This window comes from Pipra filicauda, unplaced genomic scaffold (assembly GCF_003945595.2).
Source record: "Pipra filicauda isolate LSUMZ 115617 unplaced genomic scaffold, ASM394559v2 scaffold668_size373222_pilon, whole genome shotgun sequence".
Classification (NCBI taxonomy): Eukaryota; Metazoa; Chordata; class Aves; order Passeriformes; family Pipridae; genus Pipra; species Pipra filicauda.
In genome coordinates, this window is record NW_024104829.1 from 153961 (window position 1) to 171228 (window position 17268).

Sequence of the window (17268 nt, forward strand, 5' to 3'; positions counted from 1 at the left end):
GTGAAACTTTACATTACTTCTTTTATCTACTTCTTGTAAATCTAACGACACCTGCCAAGGCGTTTACTGAGTTTGCCTTTGTTTTCCATCTCACCTTTTTTATTCCTCAACCACCTCTTGGATCTCCAACACCTACAACATTTTCCTTACCAGTGATTCTATTAAATATCTGCCTTTAAAATTCAGAGGATGCAGGCAGAAACAATCCACCATCTTAACACATCTCTCCAGCTTGAGTTGCATTAATTTTCAAAAGCAATGGACAAAGGGCTCTTTTTATTCATTGAAAATCTCAACCAAACCCCTTCCATCCACTTTCTGCATTCTGTTCCTCTGACACAGTGCCAGCTTCTCTGTCTTAGCCTTCGTGCCTCACCTACTACTGGAGAAGATGGACTTCTGGGCTTCCTTGAGGTCTGTTTGCTCCACTCCTTTATTTTTAACCTCCTCCTATCCCTTTCCAGCACAAAGCAGGGCAAGTTCCAGGTGGAGGGAAGGCCCATTTGCTGGGGCAGCCACCTTTAAAATTCCCAACACATTTGGTTTGGCCCCCTGGGAAATCAGGGACAGTGATACAGCTTCAGATTGCATCCTGCCACTTCTGAACTATCACGCCACGCTCAATATTTTCTGCCTGTGTGAAGGTGAACTGGATTTAAAAACAAAGGGGAAACTATTACAGGAGTAGCAGAGCTGGGTTAATAGTAGGGAGAAAGAGCATTAAGCCATCAGGCTTCTGTGTTATAATACATGTTGACTTACTGAATGGCTGCTTGAACTCCAGCAGCCAATTGACCTTTTTTGTGACCTGACTGCTGGAACCACCAAACTGGGCAAAAAATCAGGGCTTTGCTAAAAACTACGCTTTTTTTACAAACAGAATACTCCAGTGTGACAGAGGAGGAAGGCAAATGTTTAACTGTACCCACATGCTAAACAAGGAGTGAAAGGATTAAGAATGGAGAGACTGCTGTTCTTAGGCTGCGTTTGCCACAGAAACTGGAACCACAAACCCGCTGTCTGTAAGCACAGACACAAATGTTTGCATGCAGAACACCCTGCAAATCAAACTGCAATTCCCACTCCTCTTTGTCCAGCAGGCTCAGAGAAAACACATCTGCAGCCACAAAAGCCAGAATTACATCTGTAACTTGCATAAGTTCTTCCAGAAGGTCCCAGTGTGGAAATTATTCTTTTTGACGTAGGCTAGAGGAAAGCTGGCAGCGGAGTCATGATTTAGGAAAAATGGTAGTGATTATGGCAGGATTTCTAATTCAAAATTCTCATGAAAGTTGACCACAACAACTACTAAAGCAAAACATTTTTTTTTTTTCAGTTAGGAGAGCAGAAAGACTTGCACACACTGTCGTAGAGAACTTAGTAATGAGTTCTCTGGAACAACAATACTTATTGTACTTATTACATTGTTATTATATACTTTTAGAACAGGATGTAACTTCCAGAAGAACAGAAAATGTGTAACATGATATCAGCCTTCAAAAAGAATGAACAAAAAATAAATTAGAATTACTGAAGTCCTATCAATCTGATCTTGGCAATGAGCAAAATGATGAAAAAAATTGAACGAAGCTTAATGAAATGAACTAAAGGAATAATTGAGGCCAATCAATAAAGATCTGTGGTCAAGCAGCCATGTCCAACAAAGTAGATTTTTAAAAATGAGACTAAAATTCACTGAGAATTGATAACATTGAAAAATCTCTCACTGTGATATGATTAAATAACAGTAAAATCTTACATTTGTATTTCTCACAGCAAAGTGAGAAAGTACCTCGAAGTATTTTAATAAAAAGTAGCATGATGCAAAAATTAACACAGGAGCCATTTTTCATTTAGGAGACCATAAAGGGAAAGAAAAAAGGCTGTTACCTCTCTGTCTGATGCTGATATGAGTGTCACTGGAATACTGTGTTAGTTGAGAAAACCTACCTAAAGATTGCAAAGGGACCAGATAAAAGCCTTGACATTAATAAATGATGGGAAAGCTACAGAGGAAAATTAAAGGACATTCATCTGTTTCATTTACCAATGAAAACATTAAGAAATTACTTGGACGCCACCACGTGAAAAAAATATCCTCAGAGGCTGAAAATGATCCAAAAAAAACTTCAGTCCCTTTACAGAAGTAAAACAGGACCAAATGGGATGTTGAGCTGTAGCATGACAAATTCAGATAAGTGAAATGCAATTTTTACAGAAATGTTAGCTAAATACTGATTACTTTTATCAAAAGTACCGATGAATTCTTTTTCACTGCCTATGTTTAAGTGAAGCTCAGATATTTTTCTAAATTCCTATATTCTGAGAGGAAATAGTTCAGAGAAGTCTTATGTTATGCAAAAGCTGTACTGGTCAGTGATCATGAGGGTTCCTTAAGGGACTGTAACTCAAGAATCTATGAATACTTGTAAATTAACCATGAAAAAATAATGTGCACAGCCATCATTTCCTGGAGCCAGGGGGCTTGAAATGTCCTGCTCATTACTGGATGGAATTCCACAGTATTTCTAAGAAGATAACACTTTCTGTTTCTTCACCACATATTTTTAATTAAAAAAAAAAAAACACCCAAACTTCACAGAGGTAAATGACTTCTAAGGTTTCAAACGAAAAAGTTATTATACAAGCTGAAGCATCCAGATGCTCTGATTTGCAGAGCTGTGTGTGAACCATAAGGGCAGTTGTCCTCTTTAATCCATGAGTTTGCCCATGCCTAAGAGCCCTGTATCTCTTCTTCTTTTTTTTTTTTTTTTTTTTTTTGGCAAAAACATACAAAATATTGTTACAAAAGACAAAATGAGACCCAAAAGAGAGATGAGTATTTGTTAAGGTGAGAAGGAGTTAATAGCTATGATCGTATTTTGGTTAAAATACAAAATAGCTAAATGAGTTGGTGGCTCTTGGAGTAATTAGACTTATTTTTGTAGAGGATAAGTTGCTTTACTATTTTTTCAGTGTGGGAATTGAGAGGCTTTTTCCCCAACACCTGCTGTTCTGTGCCAAAATCTACACTCCTGCAAGTGGCTGCAAGAGTCAAAAACTTGGCTGTGGCTCAGCCAGGCATATTTACTGGAAGATTGATAAAGCTGAATGAATTCACAGATCTAAAACTTATTCACATGGCAAACAACTGAATTTGAATGAGGATTAGAGAAAAGGACAGATCAGCAACAGTGAAAGGCCAGTGAAGTGTTGCAATAGTTCTGTCATAACACATCAAGGGGAAAAAGCTATGGCAACAAATCTGAGACTATCTGGTTGTGTTTTCTAGCCTACTAATATGTGGCTACTTTCATTTTAAAATTCAGGAATCATGGTTTGCATCTGCTGGGAAACTGAAATTCCCTCATCTTTGGAACATCTGATTTTATCCTTCAAAACAACCCCAGTTTTAGGTTATCAGAACCATTCACAAGGGAAGCAAACACCAGCAAAAAAAAAAAAAAAAGGAAAATAAACAAACACCAACACATGAGAATTATTTTCTTTTCCCATAATAACAATGAAAACATTAATTATTCTTATAGAAGCTTAGTACCAAACGACAAAGAAGGAATCTCTGTAGAAAACACAACACGCTTTGTCACCTCATGTCTATTAGATATTGCAGGAAAATGGTGCCAGCTGGGGATTGAACAGTTTGGTCACTTGTACTTTCACGTTCAGGGACTGTGTGTATGTGGAAATGAGCACCACAGATCTCCTCTTACCTCGCAGGCGCTTCAGCCTCTGCTCCCTCCTCCTCCTCCTCACGACCAGCAGCATCACAAAGAGCAGCAAGACCCCAACCAAGATACAGGAGATGGTCACCAGCATCTTTAGCCCTTCGTTGGTTGCCAGCCCTTCCTCACTCTGCACAACTGACTTAATGAGTGGAGGGATTGTACCTGGAAACAGTGTCATGATATTAGAGGCCTATTAACGAAGACAAAAGGTTGAGTTCGCAGGGAATAAGGCAGGTCATGTGCTCCAGCTGTCTGCAGAACATTAATAAGGATGTTTCTGTTTGGGGTGGATGATTTGTGTGTCTAATGGCCATGCACACATACCCAGGCACACTGATAACAGGTACTGACTGCAGAGACTCAGAATTTATCAGAAATCAAGAAGAATTGCATTAATTGATTAAGCACAACCATGCCCGTTAAGCAGTCAAATACTAGCATTAATTTTGAGTCCTACTAAATCATTACAGAGCTGTAAGAGGTGTCAGAATTCCTACCTATATATTACTCCTTACTTTGGGAAAATAGCACTGCTGTAGCATTTCTGCTGGGCTTTTCTTGGTATTTGACAAAGCTCATTTTGTGCCACACACATCAGACCGATCCTTTGCAGAGAAACATTCTTACATCAAGTCTAGGGGTGCAGCAGTGGCAGGGATCTGAAATTCAGATGGCCAAGCTGATACTAATCTGCTAAAGACTGTCTGACATTAAACTCATCAGTAAAACAGGAGGGTAATGCTGGAGAGAAACAATCAAATTTTGAGAGGGAAACCAGGGAAATGAATCTACCAACTACTGGCAGGCAGCTCACTTTTTCATTCTGGGACATATTTGCATTTTGAATATACCTGGCTTCCTGGTGATATATAATACTTGAACTTTTCAATTCTCTTTTTCTTTACCTCTGAAGGACGTGAGAAGAATGCAGGGCTTTCTGGGGAAGGCTGTTTAGTCATGGAAGACTTCTCCCTCATTTCCTGATTACTATTAAACTGCTGAATGCAACCACAAATGAGCTATAAAATGCATATTTGTTTGGAATGGGTAGGAACACGCAAGTATTGTGAACTGTGATGACTTTGGATGGAAGCTATTAAATTTTAACCGGCTACTGAGACATAAAAGTGGCTCCTTACTTGCTGAAAGGAGAGGAGGGTGACAGAGAAAAACAGGGACATCCTTTTTTACATTTTAATTGCTGCATTAACTGATATATCTCATTATGTCCCATACAGCATCAGAATAAAAAACTGGGATATGATGCAGTACAATGTGAGTGCCAGAACCACAGCGAAAATGCAGAATCCAAAGTCATGGGGTTTTTTTCAGATCTATCTGAGTTGCATATAAAGTGTAGAGCAGCTCCCTAAAGAGATGAAGATTAAAAGAAAAGCTACAACCACCCAAACCTTTATCAAGTACTATGGAAAATTTGTTTTCTTACAATTGCATTTTGAATATTTTTCTATTGTTCCTTTGCAGTTCTTCCCCATAATTTTCTTTTTTTTTTTTTTCCAATTTTCCATTTCTTGGTATAAACACACAGCAGCATTTTTTCAACTGAGATTCAGTTTTTGCACTACTCTCAAGGCAAATAAAATTATTAGATGAAACTTCAAGCTCCTGAAGGTAATACTAATAACTGTCTCCAAATTCTCCTAAACCCTCATGAATACTAAGAGGCCAAAGTTTTCTCTGAATTACAGTCACACAGATCTCTGGCTAAAGACTGTTGGGTTCAAGATTGCCTAAAATTACGTCTTGCTTTCTTTAATACTTCGATGAAAATCAAATTATGAGTGGCCTTAATTTCAGCTAAACCTTAAGTGTTTAGGTATGTGATTATCATTATCCATACCTCTTCCAAGTAAAATGTAAACCTCATAACATTTATATCCAGGCAGTTAAAGCTTAATTAAAAATCATGCTGCAGGTTTATATAACCTTCCCATTATCCATTTGTGGCTTTTCAGCAATTGTATTAGGAATTAGCAAAAACTAATCCTGCTCTTCATGGATAGCAACATTTATTGGCATCCTGGGTGCTGGCTGGGAGTGGAATAGCAAAAGTCCTCAGAACTAAGTCCCAGACAAACTGAGAGGCTTTGTTTTATTTTCCAAGTCAACTCACCTGATTGGTGCTTCCTGGAAGTTGTAATTGGAATGTTTCTGACCCCATTTTCCCCTTTGTTACAGCCCTTCCAGCATCTCCCACTGCACCTCGTGAATTCAGGACTACTAATCTAAGTGTTTTCCCCTGTCCTCACTGCTCTTCACGGTGGGAAGTCCCTTGGTGGGCTGGAATCAATTAGCATAGTTAGAGCAGCCATGGAGCTGATCTGATTTACTGTCAGGGCTACTGAGCAGCTGAGGGAAGCTCCTTTGCAGGGCTACACACTACGGTGCTAAAATTATCTCCTTCAGGAGTGCAAGTGTTCCAAAAAACAAGGGGCAGGGAGGTCAGGAAATCCGTGAGGCGAAATACCCGCGAACGGAGGGAGCACAAAGTCGTCATTAACCCTTTGACCTGATTTCCCACGGAGAGATTTCAGGTGAAGGATGCTCAGCCAGGATACTTCTCAGGAGCTCTGCCACAGGCAGCAATCAGCTCCTGCAGCCCAACGTGACCCAAACACCACGTAACTCAAGGATTTCTGTAGAGTTTACAAAGGCTTTATGCTAAGGCTGCTAAAGCTCCTGAGTTTGTCCTCATCTTTCGGTATCCTAGGACTTCCATACACCATATTATCTAATCTCCAAAGTACTATCCTTGTATCTGCTTTATCCCAAGGGCAGCTGGGACCCCTGGAAGCTGGAAGGGGCTAATCTCACATCACAGGATGAATCAAAGGTAGCGGTGGGGGTAACACTCAAAAGTGGAGCTGGCCGAGAAGTTTCCACTGACATGTTTTCTGCAAACAAAAAACTCCCTCTCCATGAAAGCAAAAAATCCCTGCATGAAGTATTGATAGGAAATGTTGATTTATAATAATACACAATTTCTCAGCTCTGAAGCTCCTTAAGCCTATGCAGTTTACCAAGGAAAAAATGAACAGGGAACTGTAGGGACAACTTTTGGTTTAGAAGGACTGAAATATTTATATGAAATCTCTTATGTGGGAATAGACTATCTTAATTTTCAATAGTGATGATAATAATAATAACAACCAGTTTATCATTTCCATTCTGCATCAAAGGTAACAAATTTAGAAAATCTGAAAACTGAAATTTGCTTTTCCATCCGTTTTTGCCCCTCTTAACCTTGGGGTCAGTATTTGAGATCACACTGCCTCTCTAAGGCACAATATAGTCCTGGCAAAGCATGTCTGACAAACAAAACCAGCAACATCATAAATGAGAAATTTTCCAGCTGACCAGAAGCAGTGGCCCAGGAAATTTAATGCTACAAATAGTATTCACTGTTTCATTTTCTCTCTTTTAAAGATGCCATACAGTAACATCAAAAAATCAAAGGGTGTGTGGTCACAGTGTGTGAAACCAAGGTAAGTATCATCATTCAATCAAAAAGCAGAGCCTGACAACATTTGAAATCAGATCACTGCAAGAATACATCTGATTTCAGTGCTATAAGTGGGAACTAAGGCTCTGGACCTGCATTTTCATATAATCTCATTTTAAGGTATGGCTTGCGTGTCCCAATCATATAGATGGAATGATGTAAGATGTAATGGCTTAAGATGCTGAGGTTTAAAACCTGCCTGAGTCACATCCCACATTTCTGACTGGGAATGGCCCATGCTCTGCCCTGAGCTGTACATGAGGAGTGATGGGACAAATCTGTGCCAGGGAGATGTGTTACCGACACAGAGTTATGAACAATTACCAGCTTGGTGCTGTCACTGGACAACCATCAGCTCTTGCTTGAACCTGCTCACTGGTTCTGTTGGTTAATTTAACAGTACAGATGTCGCCAAGTGGTTGCACAACACAGCACAATATCCCTGGCAATACAGCAAGATTTTTACACTGGATGTCTCCAGAAAAGCTCTGGCAATCCACGCTGGAGCAATTCAAGGGAATGCCATCTGGAGCCATCTGTGCTGCCTTCCTGCCAGGAGTACAGGCATCTCCCACCGCAGAGCCACCGGGAGCACACATGTGCCACCCTCCCTTTCCACAAGCCTGCCAGGAGATGAGCTGGGGTGACTGACAAGCTGGCATGTTTGCTCTTGCCCTCTTGTCCTGGTTTTTGAAGGGTGGGCAGTAACCCCTGGCAGAAGGGCAGGATGCAACAACGCCTGCCTCCCCTGTGCCCTGCTGCCGGGCATGACCGAGCCATCTGTCATGGCCATTAGCTTCACTCTCCCCTGTCTGTAAAGCACTGCCATTGCTTTGCCCTTGGAAGATGCTTTCCAGAGGCTTTCCTGGAAGACAAGCTCCGTTGTGTCACATAATGGGTTTTGGGCAGTGTCACAAGGACACTGTCGCACGGAATATCGAGGAGGCCACACACCCCCTGAATGGCTGCAGGAACCAATCGTGTGGGAGACAAAAATTTCATGGAAGAGATGCATGAATTACCACCAAGTGCCTCTGTAACCACTGGAACTAATGACACTTAGTGTCCTATGATTACGTGTCTTATGGTTGATTGACTTCGGTGCCGGAGCTTTTCCGCAGTGACGACAAATAAACAATTCCTCTTCTCTGCCTGGCAGCCCGTTGCCGTGAAATCAGGAGACATTTTACATCCTTGAGACCTTAACCTCTCTGACAGCACGGCTAGCAGATTTAAAATGGGGTTTACAAGGGGAAAAAATGGAAGATGAGAAAAAAAAAAATTAAAAAAATAGGAAGGTGGAACTTATGAAACTTGAGTAAAACGGTTTGTGAGACATAAATAAAATCAAATACTTACTGCCATCGTAATTGAGTGTTGCAAATTTGGCTTGTTTCTCTGCACAGCCAGCACTGTTGCACACTCTCATCTGCAGCTCATACCAGGTTGCCTCCTGGAGGTCATACAGGATGTAGGACTTGGACAGGGATGTCCTCTGAGCCGTTGTCCAGACCGTTGTCCCAAAGGGCCGGTATTCCAGGGTGAAGGAGGTGATGGGGCAGCCCCCGTCATTCCAGCCTATCAGGTTCAGCTTCACTCGTGTGGTGTTGATACTGGCAAAGAGCTCTTGCTCCTTGGAAAACTGTGGCTCTGGAAGCAATGGTATAATTCAAGTGAAATGCTTAATTACAGATAAAGGGTTCTTAAATTATAAAGTTAAGAGAATAACTTCTAGGATGCTTTTAACTTTATCTTGAACTCAGTAGCTATATATTTAACTTTTCCCACTCCTCCTTCTTAAATGTTTTTTTCACACTTATGTGCCAGACTCACAAACTCAGATTTCCAAATCTACAAGTGAAAAAAATATCCATACATCTCCAGATGGACCTGACTTGCTGGTTTGCATGGTCTGGTATGGTTTGTAAATCTAGTGCAGACACTTCATAGCAATAAATGCCCCTGCTCACTGCTATGAAAAAAAAGAAAGAGTTCAAAACTTCCTCCAAAAATACTACAAAAGACAAATGCACTTGAAGATTGTCCACTGATGCTCCAGTCTTCTTTTGAAGTGGCTTTTGAACAAGGCTTTTTTGCAAGTACAGAAACTTTCATTTGCCAAAAATGACAAATTTTAAGAACTTGCAAGAAAAGAACAGCGATTAAAAATAATTATATGCTAACATTGCACATGACATATATGAAAAAATAATATATATTTTGAATTTTGCATTTCTGAGTTAAAATGTTTCCATTCAGAAAGGGAATGACATTTTTATTTCCTTGTCACACTTTGGGCTCAAATGATGGTTTATGATTAAAGTTTTTTTGACAGTTCTACATAAGACAGGAGTAATGACAGTCAAAATGGCACCTAAGAATTGAAATAGCAACAGTAGATGGACAAAGGAGGTCATCAACAAATGTAATTTAAATTAAATACTGTTGCAGAGTATTTAAAAGTATTATTGCAAACTGTTCAGCAAACCAAGTATCTTTACTATTGGAAGTTACACCTAATGTAGTGAAAATTATCTGTAATGTGCTATTTTATTTTCTATAATGAAGCATAACTTTTCCAAATAGGGGTATTTTTGGCATTCTTGTACGAAAACATAATCTTTTCTGAACTCTATAGGAATCTAAATGAAACTTGTAATTCCTGCCATGTGTTATGAACTACTTCAAATTGTCCCTGTTAACAGCTTAGGATAGAGATGCTTCTGGAGCTTTAATATGAAGGAGTACCTGTTCAGTCCATAACTGTTACACAGGTAGTTTTCAGGCATTTATATAAAATCCCAGAGAAACTCAAAAGGTTGGGAGATCTGCTTTCTCATGAACCAATAATCTTAAAGATCTTTTCCAATCTAAACAATTCTATGATTCAGATGTTATCTGAAGCATGTTTAAATTTTACATCTCATGCAAAAAGACACATCTAATGAAAATAAAAACCCCTCAAATTCTACTTCTCCAAGTGTCCCTTTGCTTTAAGGTCAGCAGATGATTCTCCCTGAGCACGACAATCTCAGGACATTTGCAGCTGAGCTTCAGTCTCCTCTGAGCTTCAGCAAGTCCTGCCACTCACACCCACTCTGCAACAGCACTGGTGTGATGGAGAGCATGGAGAAGGGCTGACATTCCTACCAAAATAAACTATTTTTACTGTGAAACTGCTACCAAGAGAGAGTGTTTCTTACAACTGGCAAAGAGATGCAAGAGGAGGTGACCTTCAGAGCATTATGCAAAACTACTGCACTATCTTGTGTTAAAGTGCCCCTTTAAGTGGGTCTGTAGCCAAATTTGCTCGTAGTTCTGACACATATTTCCAGTGTGGAACTTCCCTCAGCAACCAGGACCAAGAGACCCAGTGCCGAGCTAAATAAGAATTTCACAGATTTTGGTTGTTTTGCCTTGCAGAACTTGATGTAAACTTTTCCTTTATTTTTGACACTGATCCTGCTCAAAGGATGCTATTTGCATGGCTCCTGCAATACCAGCTTGGAGGAGAAGTAAAACATTGGCCCCGTTTCCTCTATACATAAATTTATTCCCTGTCTTCTTTCAACATCCAAATAACCCCCTGAACTTTTATAAGAAGAGAAGAAACAATTTCTTCGTGGCAATAAAGCAGTTGGAATTGCTATATCCCATCAGGGGAGACACCCTCTGACCAAATATCACCCAACCCATCTTAGAAAAAAATTACTGGAGAAATAAGGATAGAACATCAGCCAGGACGAGCTTAAAGCCCTGCAGGGACAGCCTCTTCTCTCACAGCATGGACACAACTGGAAATGCTTCCAAAGCCAGAAATATTAAATATCCAAGCCTGTCTTCTCATCAAACCAAGACCTGCAGCAGGATGCCAGAGCTTTAGGGGATGGAAATCCACGTACCTTTTCCAAGTGTCTTGGCCTCGATGATCTCACTGATGCGTCCTGGCCCCACCCCGTTCTGGGCAGTCAGAGTGAACTTGTACCAAGTGCCACATTTCAGTGTTTCCAGCCTGTAGGATCTCTCACTGGGGCTAATGGGAAAACTGCCCCACTGCTCACTGTTATCTTCAGAGTACTGCAAAATATAACCTGGAAGAAAAGCACAGATGGCGGCGATGAGCTGGACACGAACCACAGATTCTTCAGGTAATCAATCCCACGAGTCATTTTAAAGACCTAATAAAACTGGGAAAGTCCCATTTGCAGGAAGACATAAAGCTCCCCCCTGACTAAAAGATAGGCAATGCATTTTTCCCCATCCTTATAACAGCTTAAATACCACTTTTGTGATCGTTTCAAAGGGAAAAGAAAGGGATAGATATTTCTAAGCACCCTTCAATCAGCAACAACCAGATGATGAACCTGGACCCTCGGAAATGAGTGGTTGGAGATTACATGCCTGGAAAATCAGATAGAGTAACTGTCATAACAGCTGAAAGAAAGTGATTAAATGTGTGAATAAACCACCACAAAGACAAACTGCAATTTACTGAAAGCTGTTATCACGGTGATAGAGCACATTAAGGGTTGACAGCAATACAGATTGCTTTGTTTTTCTGGTTTTTTTAGCCATTCATAATTATATACTAATCCTATCAACATACGAGAATTTAGTAAGAAGTAGCAATTAACCTGAATTATATTACCTCGGATAGAACTGCCACCGTTGTCTCCAGGTATCCAGGAAAGAGTGATAGAGGAAGATGTAGTTTTGGATACAGTGAGTCTTGGCTGGTCTGGTGGAACTAGATGGGAAAATAGTTAAAAATAGAAAATGCAATCAAATGATTAGACGTGATCTTAATCACTTCTCACAGTCATTTATCAAATAACTGTTTTGAGTTGCAAAAAAAGCAAATGATTTATGTCAAAGTGTCTGTTTAGCTGACACCCTTGGTTTAAACAAGAGCAGACAAGCTCTCATTTTTTACATTTAATTTTCTACACAATTTTGTCTTTCAATTCCTAACCTTTGCTCTTCTCTGATTTTTTTTCGTGTCTGTCCTGTCAGACTTAAATAGCATATGAGCTACCCAGCCATTCATTTTCATTATTTTTCATATCTGTTTTAGGAGGAAGCTGAAATTTTAGTGGCAGGAAACAGATGTGAAGTTGCAAATGATGCCCCACTTGTACCTGTATTTGCAGGCCATTATGGCAAAAAATAAAAAGAGAAGGGTGTATAATGAGTTTCTGCCACTCAAGTAGGCAGCATAGTTAGATCTGTGATTGGAGGCAGACCCATAACCTCTTCCACAGCACTGAGGTTATTGGTATAAAGAAGACACAGTTTTATCAGCAAAGGCTGGAAACACTTCAGTTCTGCTGCTTTCTATAAACATTATACCTGTGTTTAATCTGTGGGATATAAGAACCACGTTCTTATGTGTGGTTCTCAGGACCAGCTCCTGACTGAACTCAGGCATAAGACAGAAGTCTCATCTCCCATCTTCCTTCAGAGAAAACTCACTTCCACACAGGTTGGATGAGAGATTGAGTAACCTGGTCTAGGGGAAGGTGTCCCTGCCCATGGCAGAGGGGCTGGAATTGGGTGATCTTTAAGGTAACTTGCAACCTAAACCATTCCATGATTCTATGAAACTCCAGCATGAAAGGGCAGAGAAAGAGCCATGCCACATCCCACAAAGTTGCCCAGGATAAGAAAAACTGGAACTGGTAAATAGGACAGGGAATTGAGACTGGAAATGGGACTATAAACTGACAGTTTATGCTCGGGTTAAGTAATCCCAAACTGTAATCCCAAACTGCACCAGTGTAGAGTGGCTGGGTTTCCAGAGCTCAGGGACAGGGAGTGGCAAAGCAACCAGCTTTCTTTTCACCTTGACAACTCTGTCATGTGCCAATATGATCATACACTAGTTATGGTCTGGGGGGGTCATCTTAGACTTCTGCCTGAATCATTTAGCTGGCCCAGTTGTAGAGATGAAGTAACCAGAACCATGGCACAAAAGCAGTGAGGCCATGGAGGATGATGTTTGAAAAGAATGGCAGGTGAAACTTTAAAGAGCTGGGAGAAAATTTATTGGAGCCCTGGAGGGTCAACATTTGCTAACACATCACTCAGGTGTCTTCTGAACACGTGTGACTAGAGACCTCCAAGCTCCTCAGAAACACAGACAAAATGGAGCTTTGCTGCCTTAAGAACAAGAAATGAGGCATGGACAGTGTCCATCAAGGAGAAGGATGAAGAACTGGGATGGAAAGCCAGGGAGCTCACGCTCAAGTCAGTAGACTGCAAAATAATTTGAATGCTGATATAAATCAGAGGCTGCTGGTTTGCAGCTGTGGACTAGTTCAGAGAGTAGTTCATTTTGCTGCCCTCACAGGCCCCAACAGTGCTGAAGAAAACCAAAGAGACAGTTTATACTCTGAAGGAAAATTCTCTGTGTGAGATGGATTTGTTCTGTTATTCTGACTGACTTGGCTGACTCCATGGAGAGAGACTGCACACACTGCACTGGGAAAGATTTATTGTAAAGCCTTCCATCACAGCTTCACCCTATCTACAAAAAATGGTGGTCCCACATATTAAATGCCACTCTTTCTCTGTCCCTCAGGGAAATAATATTGACTTGCTTTTAGTTACTGCAGTTCAATAACAGCAAAGATATACAATTACAGAAGTACTTAATGAAATATAAATATAAGGTTTCCATTTGACAGTGTTTTCTCTGCCTCCTTCCTATTGTGGTCATGCTTTTATATGGATCAACACCATCACGGACACACTTCAGGCATTTCAAAATGCACATAAAAAGTAGCTGGTGATATGCATTAGTTGAAGGTGTACTGATGTTTCATTTTAAATGCTTCCTTGTATCCACCATCAATAAAATTCTGCTCCTCCATAATGAAGTTTCTGTCCAAGGTCTCAGTACAGGGGCAAATTTCTGTTGAGAGCTTTTCAGAAGCTGAAGTAAAGGCCTTCAGGTCTTTCTGAATTTTGTAATATTTCAACAATACATGTAATCTTTGTAAGGAGAAGGTATAATCTGTTACCTTCTGAGCAAAGAACTAGAAGATTGTTGTCAATCCTACAAAAACTCACAAAGAGACTTAACTGCAAGCGTGTGAATTTTTCCACCAAAAGCACCTCTTGCTAGATCATAAAATGTTTATGGCTGGGTCAGACTGACCTGCATAATATTTTATTTATTAATTTAGAAGAATTAGATAGGCATTAACACACATTCATATTAATATTTTACCCACACTTTGCATTACCAACACGTAGCAGTCAATAGTCGCGGTAACAATTACGAGGTGGATCAAACAGCCTTACCTTGTACCTGCAAATTCAAAATGATTTCATCTGATCCCCAGTTGTTACTGGCCACACAGCTGTAGTATCCAGAGTCTTCTGCTTTCACAGTCCGGATGACAAAGCTCCCGTTGCTGAAGATGCTCCTTCGCCCATCAATCATCACTAGACTGGGTGTCCCGTTACTACCTCACAGGAAACAAAGTGCATACATTAAAGAAGTTACAATCAAAATTAGTCAGAATTGGATTTTTTTTTGAAGCAACTAAGAATGGGAAGAAAGAAAAAGGGGGGGGGAGTTGGTGCGTTCTCTTTAATGAGAGTAAAGGATATTTTCTGTTGGGAAACCCTTGCCGTTTGCTTTAAAAATTCACATTATCTGGCCCAAATTTGAGTGAAAATGGAAATTCACTCCTTCCTTAACCACATGCTGTTTCATAGAAGTGCCAAAATAAGAGTAAATCAGTTCCTGGCTGCAAAGTTCATCCTTTATAAAATAATAGCTACTTGTATCAATGCCCACGATGGTTTCACAGCACTGCAGTATCACTGCTTACACCGTGCCTGGATGAAAATTGTTGTCCAGGTGTGCCTCTCAGTGACTCTGTCAAACTGTGAAACCAGAGCTGAAAAGAGAATAACAAAAAATAAAATCTGGGCAAGACATACTGACACACCTCAGCAGGGATCAGTGTATTGGGCATTTTGCTTTCTCAGAATAAAACCATCCTGTCTGCCCGAAGGTAAAACAAAACAGACTCCAAGGTTTTACATTTTGAATGTTTTCCTTTACCCTTTCTCCATTATTCTTCTGCTTTTGACACCTTGTAATCACCACAGCCAATGAGTTCAAGGGATTTCTAAACTCCTCATCTACCATGACCACGTCTAAGTGCCCACATCACAACCTTCAGGATTTTAAGGAAATGGGCTTTATCAGAGCTATACATTTAGTTGCTGGTTACCTATCTTTCATCCATTTGACTGTTGGAGCTGGGTCCCCCACGGCTTTGCAAGGGAGAACAATGTCCTTCATCCAGGGAGTCGTCACTGTGCCGCTGAAGGTCAAAATCCTGGCAGGAGCTGGGGGAGAGAGAGAGAGGGAGAGCAAGAAAGACTGGAGTGAGGTGTCCATTCATACAGCCCTTAGAAGGGAAATACAGACACCCAGAATTAAAGGTGGAAAAGCAAACTAATCTGTTTCAAGCGGTGCTTTTAGGAAACTAATTCATTTTAACTCATAATATTGTCTTTTTATTCAAGCACAAATATCAGCTTCAGTATTTGGAAGGAAAGTAACTGAAAGACAGATAAGGGACAGAATGGAATAGTCTTTGTAGAGAAAAAGAGCAAATCCAGTTATTTGTCATCTTTACTGACTTTTATATATTTCATAGCAGAAATTACAGATGAAAATTATATCCAATGGATGCTTCTCTCCAAACTCTCAGCAAGAAGTGTCCACAACAGACAGGTGTCTTACAGAAGCTAAATTATTGACACATAACTGCTACAACAGTTTTGTTATAAAGCAAAGCAAAGCTTCAGGTATGTACAGGTTAATACATTGCAGAGTCTACCTGAAGTCCACAAATATGAACAAATTCTTCAGTCAGTTTAATTTGTGTCAGCTCTCAGATCACCCAAATATATCAAGAAAAGTATCAGTCCTGTAGTTTTAGTTTATAATACAGAAGAACACTGAGGTTGTGTTAGAGGTTCATTTATTACTTAAGAATGATCCTTGATAGAAATAGATTTGCTGTTGGCCTCTAAATATACATTTTAAAGGCACATACTGACTACAGATAGACAAAATACTGTATTTTTAGGCTTGATCTACTTCAGCCACGCACACTGATCAGAATTTATACTTAATAATCCATTTTGTACCAATTAGAAAAACATGAAAATGAGACCCAGCTTCAAATATAACTGGGATGGTTAATCTTGAAGAAAAAAAAATCATGCATAAAAGAACAGGCCTTGAAAAATTAAGCAAAATTACTTGAGTAGGCTGCAATGGGACTTGAAATATTCATAAAAAGAAAAGATTTCATAGATTATATGATCAGTTTGGGCTGTATTGCCTGTGCTCTCTTCTCACACTGTTGAAGATCAAGCTTCTAGAGAGATTTTTCTCTGGTCAGAATTTTGACTGAAAACAAAAGTAGCTGTTTAAAAATTTAGGTAACAGACAAAGTGGTAATGGGACAACATTATTTTCTGAAGAGCCAAGCATGGATATGTCCTGTCCTGGCTCAACAGCAGCTGAAGATACCTGGCTCCCTCCTTCCAGAAACTCTGATAATTAACCCTGGAAGGAAAGTGCTGCCCTGGAAAAGTTAAACACCAAAGTGACTCAAAGACACTGGTCAGTCATTAAAGCCTCATGAATCTGCCTGGTTTTCCACCAGGGCATTCCTAAGACCACGTCCCCTAGGAAAGATTTACAGAGGTCTGTACTGCCATAAGCCATGGGCTCATTAACCAAAGGAACTCACACAGAAAAATGCTCAGTGCACTCAGAGACACACACAGTGAAATCCTGACTCTTCTCAAGTGTTAAAAGGCTCAACTGTCTTCAGTGGTGCCTGGTTCTTGTGGCAGGAGGTGCCTCACAGTGCTCACACCATCTTTAAAAAGCAGCAGGAGATGTTGTCAGCTTTGACTATCTACAAAACACATCTGGAACCTCTGGACTGCTTGAATTCC

General features: G+C 40.2%; 1 protein-coding gene across 2 annotated transcripts in view; it reads right to left on the bottom strand.

Moving 5' to 3' along the window:
• Window positions 1-17268, bottom strand: part of DSCAM (DS cell adhesion molecule) — a 183049-nt gene that overhangs the window by 36243 nt on the left and 129538 nt on the right. For both annotated transcript variants that reach the window (XM_039388586.1, XM_039388588.1), the window contains 6 exons: window positions 15519-15636; window positions 14575-14738; window positions 11918-12016; window positions 11172-11360; window positions 8629-8919; window positions 3732-3908 (listed from right to left, as the gene is read on the bottom strand). In XM_039388586.1, the coding sequence (XP_039244520.1) occupies window positions 3732-3908; window positions 8629-8919; window positions 11172-11360; window positions 11918-12016; window positions 14575-14738; window positions 15519-15636 (1038 nt within the window). The remainder of the gene's footprint in view (window positions 1-3731; window positions 3909-8628; window positions 8920-11171; window positions 11361-11917; window positions 12017-14574; window positions 14739-15518; window positions 15637-17268) is intronic.